Source organism: Saccostrea cucullata, unplaced genomic scaffold (genome assembly GCF_032062105.1).
Source record: "Saccostrea cucullata isolate Sc308-1 unplaced genomic scaffold, CSIRO_AGI_Scuc_v1 ctg121, whole genome shotgun sequence".
Taxonomy (NCBI): Eukaryota; Metazoa; Mollusca; class Bivalvia; order Ostreida; family Ostreidae; genus Saccostrea; species Saccostrea cuccullata.
In genome coordinates this window covers 198,514-217,508 of record NW_026928084.1, presented here as the reverse complement: position 1 = coordinate 217,508, position 18,995 = coordinate 198,514, and the positions used below count along the sequence as shown (strand labels likewise).

The 18,995-nt window shown below is 34.6% G+C and overlaps 1 protein-coding gene across 1 annotated transcript; it reads left to right on the top strand.

Annotated features, from left to right (window-relative positions):
* The first annotated feature begins 1,418 nt into the window (after positions 1-1,418).
* LOC134276353 (monocarboxylate transporter 2-like) lies at positions 1,419-9,229 on the top strand. The gene is given in 6 exon segments (XM_062758613.1): positions 1,419-1,436; positions 4,699-4,846; positions 5,143-5,391; positions 6,104-6,481; positions 7,414-7,539; positions 8,945-9,229. Coding segments are annotated over 6 exon segments (1,116 nt in total). The 3' UTR covers positions 9,142-9,229.
* The last annotated feature ends 9,766 nt before the right edge of the window (positions 9,230-18,995 follow it).

The window sequence follows — 18,995 nt, the reverse complement described above, 5'->3', positions numbered from 1 at the left end:
TATAATTGATTGGTCTAATAACCAACCAATTGACACCCCATTCAGAAAGATCCCGCAAAGGCGGCAGTGTGACACCAGAGGCGATCTAGTGAACACCAAATCATCAGTAGTGTAAACCAAATACTTGTAAATAAATACATATATCAAATCCCTTATGGCCAGAAACATACACGCCAAATTTAAAAAGAATTAGATATATTTAATTTTGTAAAATGTTCACTATCGATATAAGTTTTCTAATTTACTTTTTTTATTCAAGGCCATATCATAAGAATAAATTACAGTAAAATAAAATTTGCAACCTATACGTGAATAATCATGAAGGTCTATGTCATGTACAGTCATTTTAATTACCAATAAACGTTGCATTTTAAACTGAAAATCTGACATACACATACAATGTTTAAGTAGGAATGGGAATCAATTGCACTTGGCACTTGTAGTGGTTCAATAGCTCTATGCTTAGTGTAAACGTTTTGTATGCGTTGACGGCTGTAAATTTCTTTGGTGTATTTCTTGATTATAAATTAACAAATATGTTTATTTGAGAGATAAATTTTTCAAGAATGTTCAAAATCATAATTAAAAATAATTGGTTGTGATTTAGTTTGAATCTAACTAGGCAGTACCGTAAATTTTGGCGATAATAGTAATGCCAGACTTAAAACACTTTTACTTTTTAAAAATGTGTCCGTATATAAGGTTTTCTACGATTACATAGCGAAATGTTGTAAAGCAGAAAAATTAAAAAAAAAAAAAAAAAAGAAAGAAAGAGAGGGTATAAAAGAGTGAGAAAGTGGTGTGAAAGAAATATGATGGGAGAGGGCGACATCGGATAGGGAAAAACGAAAGGGAAATTTACCCCTTTCTGTTTATCTGCCCTATTCGTATGCCTCCTTGACTCCGTACTCTTGGATGGAGTGGGGAGAAGATAACTCTCTCATACTCTGCTCTCGTGAATGGGGCGAGAGAGAGAGAGAGAGAGAGTGTGTGTGTGTGTGTGTGGAGAGAGAGAGAGAGTGTGTGTGTGTGGAGAGAGAGAGAGTGTGTGTGTGTGGAGAGAGAGAGTGGGGAGAGTGAGACTGTGGGGGGAGAGAGAGAGGTGAGTGGAGAGAGAGAGAGAGAGAGAGAGAGAGAGAGAGAGAGAGAGAGAGAGAGAGAGTGGAGAGAAAGAGAGAGTGAGTGGAAAGAAAGTGGGGAGAGAGAAAGTGTGTGGAGAGAGAGTGAGTGGAGAAAGAGAGAGAATGGGGAGAGAGTGTGTAGAGAGAGAGGGAGAGAGTGTGTAGAGAGAGGGAGAGAGTGTGTGTGGGGAGAGAAAGTGTGGAGAGAGAGAGAGTGTGAGGGGTGGGGGAGAGAGAGTTGGTAAGGGTGAGAGAGGGGAGAGAATGGGGTGAGAGAGATGAGAGAAATTAAGAAAGATGGAGACAGAGAAAATGGTAAAATTAATAAATTTTAATGTAAAACCGAATAAGTTAAAAAAAACAAATAAGTACTGATCAATCTCTGGAATATGTGTGGGTAAGGGTTGAACTGGAAACCCCAAACACAAAAACAGTTCATCATACACACTTAGGCTATACACACAATAAAGGACATACACCACATAGTTTGAACTTAACGAGATGGAGTCTAATTCGAGTGCGCATGACTTTGCACAGCTTTTTAATTTCATGCAGTCATATGTGCGACAGTATACCTTTCCCAAATATTGTAATTTTAATACAATATTACCATTATCTGAAATACCTACTGATTATGGGCCTCTTGTTTACCCAAATAATTCATTTGCGGCAATATTTCATCTGCATCGATATACTATATTTATACCGCAATATGGCATTGGACACTGAAAAAAATAACTTTGTCATTAAGTCCTAGACCAATTAAGATGATGAACTTTTTTTGAAATTTCGCTATTTTGTGACTTTTTACAATAACTTTCATTTACTTGGCTAAAAAAGAAATCTCTAGGGCAGAAATACAAAAAATATGGAAAAAAATGTGATAATTTGGCAATTTTCCAGCAAATTCCGATAGGGTCCAGTGGTAAAATTTGGACACTTTTGAGGTGTCCCCTTAGAAAACGGGCTGTAAACCTCGTTAATTGTCTTTTCCCCTGGATTTGAAGAACTCGAAAACTTCAGTAAAGCCTGGAACTGTGTGCTACATGTTAATGTTTATTTATCCTGTTGTACACATATTCCAAAAGAAGTTTGGATTTTTGTTTATTTTACTTTGAATTATACGGGAATTTTCTTGATTGATATCCCCCCTCCACTTGAAGTGGGGAATATTAATTTCGGTCTGTCTTTCTGTCCGTCTAGCTGTTTGTCCGTCCGTCTGTAGTTACACGTTATTCTGTCTGTGCGCATCGCCGCAAACCGAATCAACTATCGTAACAATGGTCTGTGCGTAATGACATTGCTCACAGTGTTGGTACTATAAAATCTGACTCTTTATAAAAAGGATTGCATTTATTTACAGTAGAACACTTTGGCACATACATTTGGCTTCATACAACATTGAAATCAACTCACATTACCTTGGAAAATCTAATGATACACCTGAGTAACCTTGTGACCTAGATTCAAACCTATTGTGATACTTGTTAGACTAAATTATATACCCTATTGAGCTATTCAGCAAGCTATTGAAAACTTTACCGCTATTTCGTAATTCGCTGTAAGGTTTAGTAGAGGGTAAACTGGACGAACTTGTTTATTTTTCTAAAATTTTGACAAGGAAGAACGTGATGTAAACATAATTATGTATGTGACCTATTGTTTGGATTTAATTAGATAAGTTTGTCGATGGCCTCCATCATAAACGTAATTACTTTAATTTACTTTTCTACCGTCGACTTCCATTACTTAATATGCAACAATATATCTTCATGACATACATACGGGATTTATATCTCTCAGATGATTCGATACGCAAGAGCATGCTCTACGTATGAACAATTTCTAAAACGAGATAAACTATTGACAAACAAGTTGATGAAACAAAAATATCAGCAGTCTCGTTTAAAGTTATAATTTCGTAGGTTCTTTGGTCGATACAATGACCTTGTCAGCAATACAATTTACCATTGAATCAAATGTTAACTAACGCTTTTCATACTAATTTTTAGACCATTATTTACACACACTGAATTGTCGACGGACTTTTTCGTTATTTTGACAAGGAGCACACGGTGGGTGTGACCGATTGGCAGGGGATGCTCACTCCTCCATGGTACCTGATCCCACCTCTGATGTTTTGGAGGGAGGTCCGTGTTTGCTCTGCTCCTACATGTACTTTGTATTGTTTTATGGACTTTTGAGCTTGAATACTGTAACGGTTTCGTTATCGTCATATATTTTATTCTTACAAAGCATGTATGTAAGGAATGTCTTATTTTTCGATTTCATGATGTGATCAATCGATTAGATTGCGTGATAATTTGCATAAACGCCGAAGGCATTAGATTTTTTGAAATTGGAGAGAAATTTTATTTTACTTACCTGAAAAAAGTTGAAAAAAAAGGAAAAGTTGCCCAAAGTCGAAAATCCTATTTCGTGGGGGTGGGGGGGGGGGGGGTTATAAAAAGAAAAAAAAAGTAAAGTACTTTTTCTCAGTATCAACTACTTTCAGTACCACGCATTTTCGGTACATTAAAAAGGCATTCACCTTGACGGACGCTTCTAAAACATCATATAGCATCGAGCCCGATATAAGAAAGAAAAACAAAGGAATATAGCTGCATGCACTTTAAAAAAAAAGGTTATGAGTGAATGGTCATTGCAATAACGGTAAAGTATTGATAACACTATAAGTTGTGAATATATTTATATATCGAAAGACTATAACGTATATATAGTAAATGTATGTTTTCCTTATAAATTTATCGGTAAATTTGTATACATATTCCTTACTGAGAGCATCGTGGCAACGAACCCGACGTACAATTTGTACTTTGTAACTAACTTGGTTACAATAAAAGAGAAAACTTAAGAATAAGGTATTGTTCAAATGCAATTAAAGCTGTAAAGTTTTGTGCTTTATCAGATACATTTCATTTTTTTTTCTAAAAACATTCTTTTGTATCAAGAACACGGCCTATTCATAAGGGGGTGGGGGGGGGGGGTACTTGGTACTTTCACAGGTACTTGGTTTTGGTTAATGAATGTGTACATGTATGTACCTTATTGGTATGTAAAAAAAAAAGTAAGTACAAATTTTACATATAGATAAGGTATACATAATTATAAACCAAGACCCAAGTACCTGCGAATTTTACCCCTCCCAACCCCTAAAAAATTTCAATTTATCGGTATATTGAGCATGCTTTTATCCTTCACGGAAATGAAATAAGAACACCCGAAGTACAATATCCATAACATTGTATAACAGGTTTCACATAAACGTCAATTCAAGAAATTTTTATTTTTTCAAGTTTTCATAAAAAGTCCGTAGGGGTGGTGACGTACATCTACTTTATGCAGGCTTTTGAAACAAAGCATTTCTTAATTCTATAAGCCTGTAGTCTGTCAGTAAAAACTACAATTTACAACTACAATTTATTTCTGTTTGGAAATGGTACTATACATAAATTCAATTTACCGCGCTTGCGCTGGATTTCAGAACGAAGCAATTTACAATTTATTCAAACATTATTTTGTAGAAATGTTAAGAAGTCTTTGGTCTCCATTTCAGCATGCACCCCTTGTGTCAATCTTAACGGAACTGGTGCCTTGTAGGTTACTTATTATAACCGGAAATGTACTGATCAGTGTGGGCTTTTTCTGCGCAGCTTTTATCTCATCAGTTCCGGTTCTTATTCTGTGTCTGGGGGTTCTTCCAGGTAGGTGAAAATAAAAGTTTCGTTTATAAGTGAACTTGATGAAAAAGAAATCATTGGAATGTGAACTGTGCCTTATATAATCATTTTTATTCATACAAGATGTTAAAATGAATAATAATTCAGTAATAAAACAGTGAAATCTTTATATCCTATTTCGTTCTGAACAAGTTCTACAGTAACTGTTCGTGAATGCGAAGAGTGCATAATTATATAAATAAACTCGCTTTTCAGGTTTATTTTTATATTTCTCTGTATATTTAATAATAATATGTTACCAAACTAATTGTATTTTGCAGGTATTGGGATGAATTAAGTAATGTTTTCCTAAACAATAATCCTGAAGGGATATTTTGTGCAAAAAATGTCCCTTGCTTGGGGATTTTGCCTGGCTGGTGCTGGCGTGGGCATGATAAGTTTCCCGCCATTTTATGTTTACTTACACACAACCTTTGGATTAAAGGGATCCTTCCTCATATGTTCAGGCATTTGCTTCAATTGTATTGTGTTTTCTTGCTTATCCAAACCAAGTAAATTTCATTCTCGAAGTAAGTACCTAATTATAATTTATTCTTATAAAATAATTTGATATTTCAACTTTTGACTTAAAAGGGATACAGATCCGGTTTTATTCAGTCCAAATTTATTCTCCGTATTGAAGAAAGACGTGCTAACCTTTACAAAGCATACTTTTCTTATTCATACTGTCCTGTAAAGTCAAAGTGGAACACAAAAGCTTTTTTTTAAAACTGTATATATACCGTATAGCGGGTTTTCTTGGCGTGGCGTTTTGCCTGCTGAAAGGTATGCCAGTAATGTTGGCGTAATTAATTTAAGCGGACGCAGGGCTTCAGCTCTTTGCAGGTGGACACTAAGAAGAGTACTGATTAAAATTTAAGCGGAGTATTAGCAAAACGCCAAAATAAGCCAAAATTAGCACCCCGCTAAAATAACCCGCTCTGCAGTATCTTGCTAATAAAATTATTATTATTATTACATGTACATGTGACTGTCTCGGGCTTGCGACTATTTCAGTTCTCTTGATATTTGGAGACAATATTCCATTAGTGACTTGTTCATAGAAAAATACGAAAAATGAATAAACCAACAAATTGACAAAATTATTGATCTTTGGAATGAAACTTCTGGGGTTAGAGTGACCAAAGAAATCCACAAACATTAATCCCCGTTTACAAAGATTATTCCCAATTATGTTTGAGTATGTGGATATTGGTAAAATTATCGCACATTCTTTTATAGAAAAGCGATCGGAAAAGGGATTCTTAAGGACAGAACTCTTTGACTTTAGCCTTTTTAAATCACATAACTTTGTTTTGTTTGTGACGGCTCATCTTTTCTTCAACACTGGGTACGCTGTCCCTTTCACTTACCTGCCAATCAAAGGAGAGGAGGAGGGCTTTTCCGAACAGTCGTCTGCTCTCTTTATTACGTCACTTGGAGCTGGGAGTTCAATAGCAAGAATAGCCTTCCGATGGTTTTCATCGAAATTTCCTGCACTCCGGACAAGGACATATCTTTTTGTTGTGTTCACTGCGACTCTGTCGTTGCTTCCCGTGGCATTTTCACGTTCCTACCCATTAATCATAGTTTGTTCAGCGGCGTTTGGCGCATGTTCAGGTAAAATGAAATGCATTAATCAGGCCTATATAATTATTTCAAGCATTTATTTTCTTAATTTAAGAGCACATTAATTTTGAATATCAAGTAATCAAGAGAGACTGTCATGGCAGCAGAAAAGGCAACTAGAAAACATGGCATATTCTCAGCGCAAAAAATCTGTTCAGTCACTTTCTCACCCAGTCGCCACCTCTGTTTTTTCTCCAATTGCCCCCTCGTTGGCTTTCTGTTAAAAATTGAAAGAATCTGGTCCCATCGATATAGAAAGTACAACATCGATAGCTTTAATTATGTTTTAAGAAGTTCGAAATCATATACCGGTACATAGTACCTATTTCATTTCGTAAACATTTTTGATCGTATTTCGGCTGACTTGTTTCAAACCTATTGTCATTATTATTTTAATTTCTTCATTATTTTTACTACGGAATATTTACCTTCCTGACCACAAGTAGACCTCACGGCGGGTGTTACCGCTGCACGTACAATGGATGCTTACTCCCTCAAGACACCTGATCCCACATCCTCAATTTTCCCTCGCCCTGTTTAAGTCTCCTTCACAGATTTGCATCGTTTAAAGATTTTTTTTTTTGATTGATCAATCTGTGATTTCTTCACCCTTTTCATCTTTTCAGGAATCGTCGCCCGCGTGGTTAGAGCGTCTGCTCTAGAGTAAGTAAGGAGTCAATCCTTACGTCGCGAGTTCGAATCCCATTGTGGGACGTGGATACCGGTCCTTCGGATGAGATCGTATAAACCGAGGCCCCATGTCGCAGTAGGTGCTGGCTCGAAAATATCCCTCACTGCTCAAAGGCCCTGAGTGCCGAGCATAGGTCAAAATTTGTAGCCCTCCACCGGCAAGTGGTGGCGTCTCCATATGAGTGAAAAATTCTCGAAAGGGACGTTAAACACCATACACTCAATCTTTTCAGGAATCACCCACACGGAGATCCCTTCAGTTCTTCTTTGGATGTTAGGAGTTGACAGATTTCCCAGCAGTTTATCTATAGCAGCTATGCAACAAGGAATCGGGTCCCTTATAGGAATACCGCTTGCAGGTAAAACAATTTAAAAAAAACTTTTTAAAAATACATTTTATTCTTTTTGTTCAAATATAAACTTTACTTGGCCTGGGGGTCATAAAACTTTAGAGGAACTCACTTTTGATTTTAGTCTCACATTTGGAAAAAGTGAGACTGGGATCAAAAGTTTTATGGCCCCCAGGCCTGTTTACCTGTCAATTATATAAAATCCTCATTACAAATACAGTTTATCATCATCATCACAAGTAAGGTGATCACTTATACGACCTTCTATCAGTTTCTTTCCGTCGTGTAGTTTTCTATTTTGAACATAAATTAATCAGCCTTTTCCTTTAAGGTCTTTCCACCCTCACAATTTTAATGGTTTAAAGTACAAAAATTGAATTTATTTTCATTTAATAAAGTTTAAATTTACCAATTATTGCCAGAAATGTATAGGTCGCCATGTTATTTAAGATGGGAGACGTAAATAAACAGAAGCATATGTCAGCATAAAAAATGTACATTTTTTGTAATCAGTATCATAAATATTATGTATAAAATTATTCAAATGCATAATTTTGATGCTGAAAGTTCCTTAATACTTGCTACTTATCAGATACTTTTGAATTGTGAATATCAGGGAAACTATTTTGCATTAAAAGTACAATAAAGAAAATGCCCGAATGAAGCTACCTGAGCAGGAATTATTGCACTTGTCAACATTTTTTTTAAAGATTGAATAATTCATTAAATAAAGAAAATATGCATTTTTTAAATTCTTTTACTTGACAATTTTTATCATTACACCTATGGAAAATCATTCTTTTAAAATATATTATTCTATTAGGTATGAATTTGATTTAATAACAGTTTTTTTTCAAAAACCTATCATGGTTTTCTAAAAACCTATCATAGGAGGATGGAATTACCTTAAATGGATAATTTATAATCTTATGTTCCTCGTAAAGTAAGTGTTATTAGTAACCATTTTGCATGATTTATTCTCAAATATCTTATGCCTAGAAACATGTACCTCTTTATTCAAAATACATTTTTAAATTAAAATTTATATATCCCTATGTTCTATGTTGGAACTAAACTGGTCATACATTGAAAATGTGTTCATTTTTTCTTAAATTTTTCTGCAGGCTTCAACACTTGGGCGTGTCTCAAGTTTTATTATAGACTTATTCAGTATCTAGCAAACTGATTTGCAGGATTTCAATTAGTGATTATAAAATTATTTTCCATAATTGTGCTCTTTAATCCATCAAGACAAGCTTGCAGACCCCTTGCAATTTGAAGGATAAGTTTATCAAATATAAAAATATATATAGATGATTGTTTCTTCAAAAATGCTCTTTTTGTTGGTGGTGATGGTTGTTGTTGATGGTGATTCCTGAATGGGACAATATATCTTCCGCATTTTTTATTTCAGAAGTGATATGTCGAAATGCTGGGGACAACAGTGTTGCCTTTTTCTTAACCTCTGGTATGTATGCGATGGCTGTTATCCTTATGGTTTTGTCCTTCTACTTGCCTGATAAAGCTTTAACAAAGAATCAAGAACAAAAGCTAAAGTCCAAACTCGCGGTATCCATTCCGGAAGTATATGTTGTCCATTCAATGGATTAGGAAATCAACAGACCAACGGCAGCTTGATGTCATGGATATCCGTGCATTTGTTTAATTATTTACTATTACATTATGCACTGTATAAATATTATTTATACAGGGAAATGACGACAAGATGTTTGTTTTAACCTTTATTTTGGCGAACATTGGCCGTGGCATAGTATTTTGTGGGATGCCAGTTAATACACACAACTTTTGGGCAAACCCACACAAAATCAACAAATTTCATCACACAAAATCAACAAATTTCATCAACACAAACAATTCATATGTTCAACAATGACCACCCCGGGTAAACCGCGGGTGGTTACTTATTTAAAGTATTTATTTAAGGTACTTATTTAAGTCAAATTAGTTATATGCACAATTCAAGCACAAAACAAATCATATCAACATATCAGCAAATATTTTGCACATAAAATGGTTCAACAGTTCAAACCCCTTCACAGTTCAATGTTGAAAACTTCACAACAAAACAAAGTTTATGTAGGCCTCAGTTGCTTTGGTGTGCGCAAACGCCATTCCTGTACAGGTTATGCCACGACATTTCATGAAGACGACTTCCACTGCAACGGATTCTGTAAAATACAAAGGAAAAGCCAGCAACAAGAACCAAGCATACAATCATTTAAACTCGAAATTATGGGAATGGGTGGGTGGGATATTTAAGACCGATGCAAAAAATTTCTTACAAATATTATGAAAAAACTTGACAAAGAAATATTCAACCTACTCTGTATCCAGCAAGTTGATGAAAAGAATGTTGATCCCGAGCTTTCCGACTTATATATACCCAAGGCCGCAGGCCGATCCCGACCAAAAATTAATACCTTTCCCGTAAAATAAAGTCATCTGATTTTATATGCATAAAATAGATGATATTATTTATACAGGGAAATGACGACAAGATGTTTGTTTTAACCTTTATTTTGGCGAACATTGGCCGTGGCATATATTTTGTGGGATGCCAGTTAATACACACAACTTTTGGGCAAACCCACACAAAATCAACAAATTTCATCACACAAAATCAACAAATTTCATCAACACAAACAATTCATATGTTCAACAATGACCACCCCGGGTAAACCGCGGGTTTACTTATTTAAAGTATTTATTTAAGGTACTTATTTAAGTCAAATTAGTTATATGCACAATTCAAGCACAAAACAAATCATATCAACATATCAGCAAATATTTTGCACATAAAATGGTTCAACAGTTCAAACCCCTTCACAGTTCAATGTTGAAAACTTCACAACAAAACAAAGTTTATGTAGGCCTCAGTTGCTTTGGTGTGCGCAAACGCCACATGACAGCGAACAACCAAAGGAGAGTTCGCAGTCATCCCACACATGGGGGAGCACCCAAGCAACTGACAAGAGCCCCCACGGACCAATGTTCTTTATGTTTTGTTCAAGGATACACATTGCCTTGTTTTAAATTCTAGCCCCTCCCTTTGACATTATTAAGAAAGAGTTTATTTTCTAGGTCATTGAGCTGTACACCATCTGGCAACAGATATTGTGACATGTTTTTCAATAAAATAGGGTACTTTATGTAACAGCACCCAACTCTAAAACTAATAGAGCAGGTACCCTAATGGCATTAAGACAGGATTGATCCATTACTTTATTGTCCCCGAGTACCTCCATTTATTACGTGGCAGGTTCTGTGAGCTAACAAGTGTTAAATGTGGAAAGTGAGCCTTAATATCTTTAAATCAGATTTAATTTTTTTAATGAGAGTATACAGATGAATTGACCCTACATGCATATTGTTTGCACCACAGTGGATAACCAAAAATCAGGGGATTCCTCGTATTCTGTCGGAAAACTAAAAGCTTTCTTTTAAGTCCCAAAAATCATTGCATTCCTAATAAAAGAGGACCTCACACACCAGACTTTAACTTCAGGGACCTAATAATATCCAATAATTTGCATATATCTTTAATTTCCAAATTACAACTTATTTGCCCCCATCATCTGCCCAATAGGACATCTTATTATGAACTGTATGCCCTAGACTTCCAATGCCCTGCTTCCATTATGATATCTTGTGAGCAACCAAAGAGAAATGATACCTGGTAAGGGGATTTTTTTTTTTTTAATAGTGGATAAATAATGGCCTGTTAATTTTTGGTCTTACTGCAAGATAATCTATCAAACTTGCTACTGGACACAGGATTCCCTTACTTTTATCAATGCCTAAAGAAACCCCCTTTCTATCCTGATCACATTTTGACATTCTTATGTGTACAAAAAACCTTGGAATAGTTTAATAGCTTGACATTGAACAACAGTCACTTGTAAAATTGTATGAACACTATTACCAGTAGACAATGTGAATTCCCCTTTTTTGAGAAACCAAAGAAGGCTAATAGATAAGCAGCTCTCCCCTTTTCGGAGAAAACCAAATAGGGCTAATAAATAATCAGCTCTGAACAATTTTGTTTCACAACTATCACTACAAATTCTCGGCAAAACCCTAACAACTTTAGTGAGCAACTGCAAGGTTATAGGTAGCCTTGAATCTGCAGACCTACCAGTTCTTCTCATACCCTCAAAAACATTTACAGCCAGAAAGTTCTTCATTTCATGAACCAAATTATGGATTTTGCATTGAAAACAAATAGAAGATAGATAAGATTTAGCTGTAGCATAGGAACACTTCTTAGATGACAGCTCCGGGAGATAAGCAACAAAGTGAACAACCTCCCTAAGAGGTGAGGGCCATGAAATTTCGTACCCAAATTATTTCCGGAAATTATAAAATGAATTTTTCCTGTTTCGTATACTGTCTTAATGTTGTAAGAGATTGAAGCATCTAGCAATCCATTCATTTGAATCTGTAAATCATGTTGACTAATTCTGCTGGAAGAGGGTCTGGTCTGGTGCTTGCCTCTGGTGCCAAAGCTTGAATCGGAACCACAGTTTGCGAGAAATAGAATATGCAACATTTTTTTTTTTTTTTAAAGCTTCCAATGTGATTTGCCCTAAATATAACATTGTTGATCATCAGTCTAAGAACCAAATGTCTTACCAATTTCATAACTCGTTTGGACTTGGAAGATTGGGTATTGATGAAACTAACATTGAAAGGTTATCAACATGAAACTGAACTTTTTTTTTTATGTAGCAACCTAGTCCCCACATCTCTTTTGCTAAAACTACTGGTATGAGCTCAAGAAAAGTCCTGTCTCTCAAAATGTTTAGATTGTTCCAGTGTTTTGGCCATTGGAGAAAAAAAAAAAAAAAAAAAAAAAAAAAAAAAAAAAAACCAACTTCCACTAAAGTAACCCCCACAACCTAAATGACCTGAACCTGCATTATCTGTAAATAACTGTTAAATGCTAGAATCTTCCCGTACAGTATTAGGAAAATATGCTACCCAATTGAAATGATTCAAGAACACCAGCCACATTCTAAGGTCACTTTTAATTCCAACTGATAATCTTATGATGATGTGGCTTGAAAACTCCACTAAATGCATCATACATTCTTCGAATAAAAGCTCTACTAGATCTGATTGCCTTTGAGAAAAAATTGAGCATTGCAACTAAAGACTGCATTTTGTAGTGTAACTTTTTCCCTATCTAAAAATTTTCAATCAGACTCTTTAGGATTCCTAACTTTGCTTCTGAGATCTTATTTGTCATCTCCAGTGTATCAACTTTGAAACCTAGAAATATTAATTTTGTCATTGGACCAGAAGTTTTCTCATGGGCTAGTGGTACCCCTATATCCCCAGCTAAGTTACTAAAAGTAGACATTACAATTTCACATTCATCACTACCAGACCTACCTGCAAAAAGGAAATCATCTAAATAATGATCTAATGTATTCAATTTGGACTTGAACTGAGTAAGCCAGTGTAGAAAAGTTGCAAATGTTTACAAATTCTGCAACTAATTGAACAACCCATGGGAAGTCATTTATCTATGCAATATAATCCATCTACAGAGAAACCTAACAAGTCAAAATCCCCTGGATTGATTGGAACTAAACGAAAAGCACTTTTAATATCCATCTTACCTATCAATGCTCCCCTTCCCAAATTTGCGATCATATTGACTACACCATCAAAAGATGCATACTTCACTGTACATAAATCTGGGTATATAAAGTTGCTGGGTAATCATTTGCCGCCCTCCATCGGATTTAGGGACAATGCCAACTGGTGAAATGTGGAGGTTAGAAATTGGAAGTTGATCGAAAGGACCCATGATTCACCCAAGCTTTATTTCCTTATTTATCTTATCCATCAACTCATCACGGTGTTCAATTGCAGACTTAAGATTTTTTGAAAACACGTGACACCTCAGGCCTGTGTAATTTTTTTTTTTTAAAACCCTTTGAAAACCCATATTTTATATAATTAGCAGCATATTTGTCTGGATATGGTTGCAAGTATTCATTTAACTTTTCCACATAAATAGGGGAATTTCCTAGGGCCCATATACCTTTGTGGTCTTGAGGTTTGGGTTGGGTGTGACATAAGGGGTCTAACTTGGGGAATCCCCTGCAGTGGTCCTCTTGGGTAACTTGTGGACTTACCAACTTAATTAGATTGAGGGCACAAATATTGCAGATGACTTGCAGAACATTTAATACACTTGTGCATGTACTGGTAAGAAGGTCTGTCACAATGACCCTTGAAGTTGAAATTATAGCACTTGTTGTAGGCTGGGCTGTTTAGTTTAATTTTTTATTTTAGATTGTGGGGATGATGATATTAACATCAGCCATAACTCATAGTCTACTTTAGACCAATCTATGGTGGGATCGATACTGCGGCGAAGTCGGAACTGCTTGCATATTTCTTACATCCCAAATCCCCCTCCCCACATCTTGATAACCAGAGTCTTATGTCATGTACACATTTCAGCAAACCCTGACAAGATTCCGGATGGGCTGAAGTATAAATGTTAGCGTTAACTAAGAATGCATCTGTCCATTTACTGATATTTTGAATCTTATTGCTAAGTTTAACAACCTCTCTTTTGACCAACTCCCCCTTTTAATTATAATTTTTTGCAAATTCTGTTAGGGAAGTGTTATTAAACGACAAATTATTCTCCATGTATGCTGATCTAATGATTTAGACTTAAACGAGTAAAAGACATAGCTAGCCAATAGTGAATGAGTGCTATTTACTATTGATTCTCATAACCAATGCTTGTACCTAACCTGATTGAGATTCAATGGCCAAAGCAGGCACAGGTGCTGGGGGAGAGTTTGACATTCTGGAGTGGCACCAACTATATTCTCCTGGGCGGTGATGCTTCCTGAAAGACCTGGTTCCTGTACTGTAGGATTATCGTCAACTGCTACCGCTGGTCGCTTTTGCCTTGACCTTTTTGATCTTGATGCTTTCCCCTGGCCTCGTTGTCACTCAGTCTGCGTTCCTCTTATTATTTTTGGTAGGCATTGCCGCAAGTAAATAACAAACAAAAAATTACTAACTGTAATTCACTATAGACACATTTTTAAGGTTGAATTTGCTACGGGCAAAATTAGTAACAATATATTCAAAATGGCAGTCGTGTCACGTTTATGTGATTTAATCGGGCTGTAAATCTAGCACAATCCAGAGAAAATATGTACGCTGGATTAAAATAACTTTAAGAACATACAAACTTTATTATCCATTTACCAAAATCTAACTATATTTAAGACCGATGCAAAAAATTTCTTACAAATATTATGAAAAAACTTGACAAAGAAATATTCAACCTACTCTGTATCCAGCAAGTTGATGAAAAGAATGTTGATCACTTATATATACCCAAGGCCGCAGGCCGATCCCGACCAAAAATTAATACCTTTCCCGTAAAATAAAGTCATCTGATTTTATATGCATAAAATAGATGATATTAATTACCACTGTTATCATATTGATAGCAGCATTCAGAATTTTATTATAAATACACAAAACATAAAAGAAGCTAATTGACGGATTTTCCATTATTTCTCGATCAATACAAGGAGCACACGGCAGGTGTAACCGGTCGGCAGGGGAGCTTTACTCCTCTGAATGTCACCTTATCCCACATCTGATGATTGAGAAGTCCTTGTTGCTCTGCTCCAAAATTTGTATTTTTAATGGACTTTTGAGCTTGAATACTGATTGGTATCTCAATATATTTAATAAATTTTAAATATTCCTTAACAAAAAATATAGTTAATGATTATGCTTCCTGTCAGTTTGTCTCTATATAACCCATACCCTACTATTTTCGCATAGTGGTCTAAGGATTTATATAGCGTAAGCATACTATGCCGAAATAGTGCATGGCTTTCTTCACTGAATAAAATTCTTCATTGCACACGCCGGGATCGAACTCGCGACCATGAGGTTGCCAGTCCGATGCCTTATCGATTACGCCACAGAGATGATCACTGACTGAGATAATTTTATTAAATATATAAACTTAATTTATACAATTGACACAAGAAGGAGAAAATAGACAAATACTATTTGAAAAAAGTTAAGTCATTCTAAGGAACCTTAGATAAATGTGTAAAACAAAGTTTCAAACTTATTACATACAGTTCGTTAGATGAACTGATATCACGGGGTCATTAAAACGTTTTTTCATATAACGCTTGAATGAAGGATGTAAAAGAGAATTATCAATGAGAATCGACGTCTGCAAACAAACCAGTCTTACTAATAAAACAGAAAATAAAGATGAGTTGCTTCGGGACAGAAAATCCCGACATATTTAGAGAAAATACTAGCGACCAAAATAACTAAGCATCCAACCAATTTTAGCATGAAGAGTTTGGATGAGTTCTTGCAAGTGCGCTGTGTTAGCGCCGATATTTTCAGGAAAAAGTCAAATTGTCGCATAAATAATAACAACAGTCAGCATAATAATAACAATAGTGTTGCATTTTTGATGCCTAAATAGTAGGCAGGGTTTGACACATAGTGCACTTTCGTGCACCATGTGTCAAACCCTGCCTACTATTTAGGCATAGTAATGCATAATGCAACACTATTATATAAATACAGTTTACTCTAGCAAACTATAGTAAATCAAAGTTTCAAAATTATCACTATAGTAAATCAAAGTTTTCAAAGTTATCACTAGAGTGGCAAAGTTATCACTAATAGTAAATCAAAGTCTTCATAGTGTCAGTTTGATTACTGCTGTAAATCAAAGATTTCATAGTGATCACTATTAATAGTAAATCAAGGATTTTAAATCAAAGATTTCATAGTGATTACTATAATAAATCAAGGATTTTAAATCAAAGATTTCATACTGATCACTATTATATAGTAAATTTAAGATTTCATACTGATCACTATTATATAGTAAATTAAAGATTTCATAGTGATCACTAGAGTAAATCAAGGTAGTGAATCAAATATTTCATAGTAGTCACTATGGTAAATAAAGGGTAGTAAATCAAATATTTCATAGTAGACACTATCATGGTAAATCAAGGGTAGTAAATCAAAGATTTCATACAGTGTAGTGATCACTATTATAGTAAATCAAAGTGGCAACGATTAAAAATCAGCATATGGATCTTGAAGGTTTTTGACATGAATCCTCTAGAAGTCAAAAGTTTAACTTGTATTTCTACAGTATACAATTTTCTGTGATACATGTGGAGGATGTTAAATTTCACAACATTGTATGTATCATCCAGTTTGCAGATTATCTCAATTCACAAAAAGATGTTTATTGATGTTTTTTTTTATTTCAAATAATCCTATGCACTTTGCATGAAATTCATTTTTTGCAATCAATTTTATTTATAATTTTATTCTTTTTTTTAGAAAAAACATATAGTTTTTAAGACTTTTACAGGATAACATTTCTAAAATGAATGTTGTTCGGCTGTTATTTCAATTGAGCTTTTTTTATGTAAGCAAATAACAAAAATTAAGATTACTAAGTGTTGTACAAGACAAATGGAGTGACCACATAATTACAATGATATAAATTATATTTGAATGATATTTTTAAAGATTCAAACTTTTCATATATAGTGATTACTATAATAGTAAATAAAAGTTTTCAAAGAAATCAATATAGCAAATAAAAGATTTTCATAGTAATTACTGTAGTAAATCAAAGTTTTCATAGTGTAAAAGTTATCACTATCATGGTAAATCAAAGTTTTCATAGTTATCACTATAGTAAATCAAAGTTATCACTGAAGTCAACTATAGTGTTCTCAAAGGTATCACTATAGTTTACTATCATATTTTTGTTAGGGTTATCAGACTCCAATCTAAACTGTATAGAAAAAAGTGTTTTGTACCCATACAAAGTTTAAATAATTCCTCTAGATAAAATTCGTCTAAGTAAAACAATGCTGAAAAATACAGAAACTTATAAACACAAAAGAAGCTTATAAACGTTTAAAGAATATTGAAAAATAAGTGAAAAATTGGCTGTAAGATGAAAGATGTCGCATCCTAACATGCAGCAAAATTACAATGTTATGGAATGTTAAATATGCTTAAAAGATCATTGGCATGAAAACTGAAGCGAAAGATTTTTTTTTCAATTCTGAGTTTTCTTTCACAGTAATACCTTTTATTTTTTTTCCAAAATAGTCGTCACATTCATGAAAGTCCTCACAGCAAGTAACACATGTATTACCGGTCTTGTAGGGTAGGCTTTCCCCGTTAAATCCCCCCGGAAAACTGGCTCTAGTGTAGGACCCCCCCCCCCGGAAAACTGGCTTGAGAGCAGGATTTCCCTAGAGTCAATTTTCCGGGGGGAAATCACGTTTTTTGTAGGAATAGTTTTCAATTTTTAACGGTTTTCCGCAATGTTTTACTTTTGCCCTGATTGGAGATACCCCCCCCCCCCCCCAATTTTTAATTGCTCTGCTTATTTTTGAAATTTTGCATTTTGTTCCAAGTGTACCTTCTTAAAAATGATGACCAGAATAATGGTATTTTTAATTTTTAATTAGATTACACTTGCCGGTAGGGGACAAATATTCCTATGCAATACTCTCAGAATGCTTGTTATACATTACAACTTAAGTCCTATTTAAATAAGTAAAATGAACAATTTTAATCGCACAAGTTTCAATTTTTCATTAAAAGTTTCACAAAAATGGGATTTAAGGAGATTTAATATGACAAAAATTGTATAAATTACAAAGGATGATTACAGAAATCATAATCAGAAATGATTACTGTAATCATTTACAGCCAAAATAATCAAAAAATATATACCAATCCAGATATCCAGTTTTTGTTTGTTTCACCAAATTTTGAGAATATTTACATTTCTTTTGAAAGCTATACTTTTGGTTCAGATTCCATGAGTTGAAATATAATATGCTTAGAAAATTCTTACAATATAAGATGAAAAAACGCTCATTTTCCTTTTAAAATTCACTTTTTCGTTTATCTTTTTTTTAACAAAAACGTTGCGGCTATATATTGACTTTATAACGAGGGGGGAAATATTACTCTGAGTAAGAAAGAGGGGGAAATTTGGCTCTGGTGTGAGATTTCCCCTCGGGGGAAATCCTACTTTAAGATTTCCGGGGGGAAAGCTGGCTATGGGGGAAATCCTATACTCTACAACACCGGTATTAACATTGACTTGGCCAATATTAGATCAAAATATACATGTACTATCTGAACCCTTTATACCACTTGATTTAAATTCGAAAAAAGAACTTAAACATCTAAAAACATATTTGGAGAATACGTAGATAAATAAAATAGGACGGTCAAAAAAGTCACTGACTTCAGTCTATTAAATGCGAAGTCACTACATTTTAAGCGATAATGATTCCTAAAAAAAATTTCAAAGCACGATGCACACAGTATAAATAAGCCGGATACATCTTAAAAGATATATA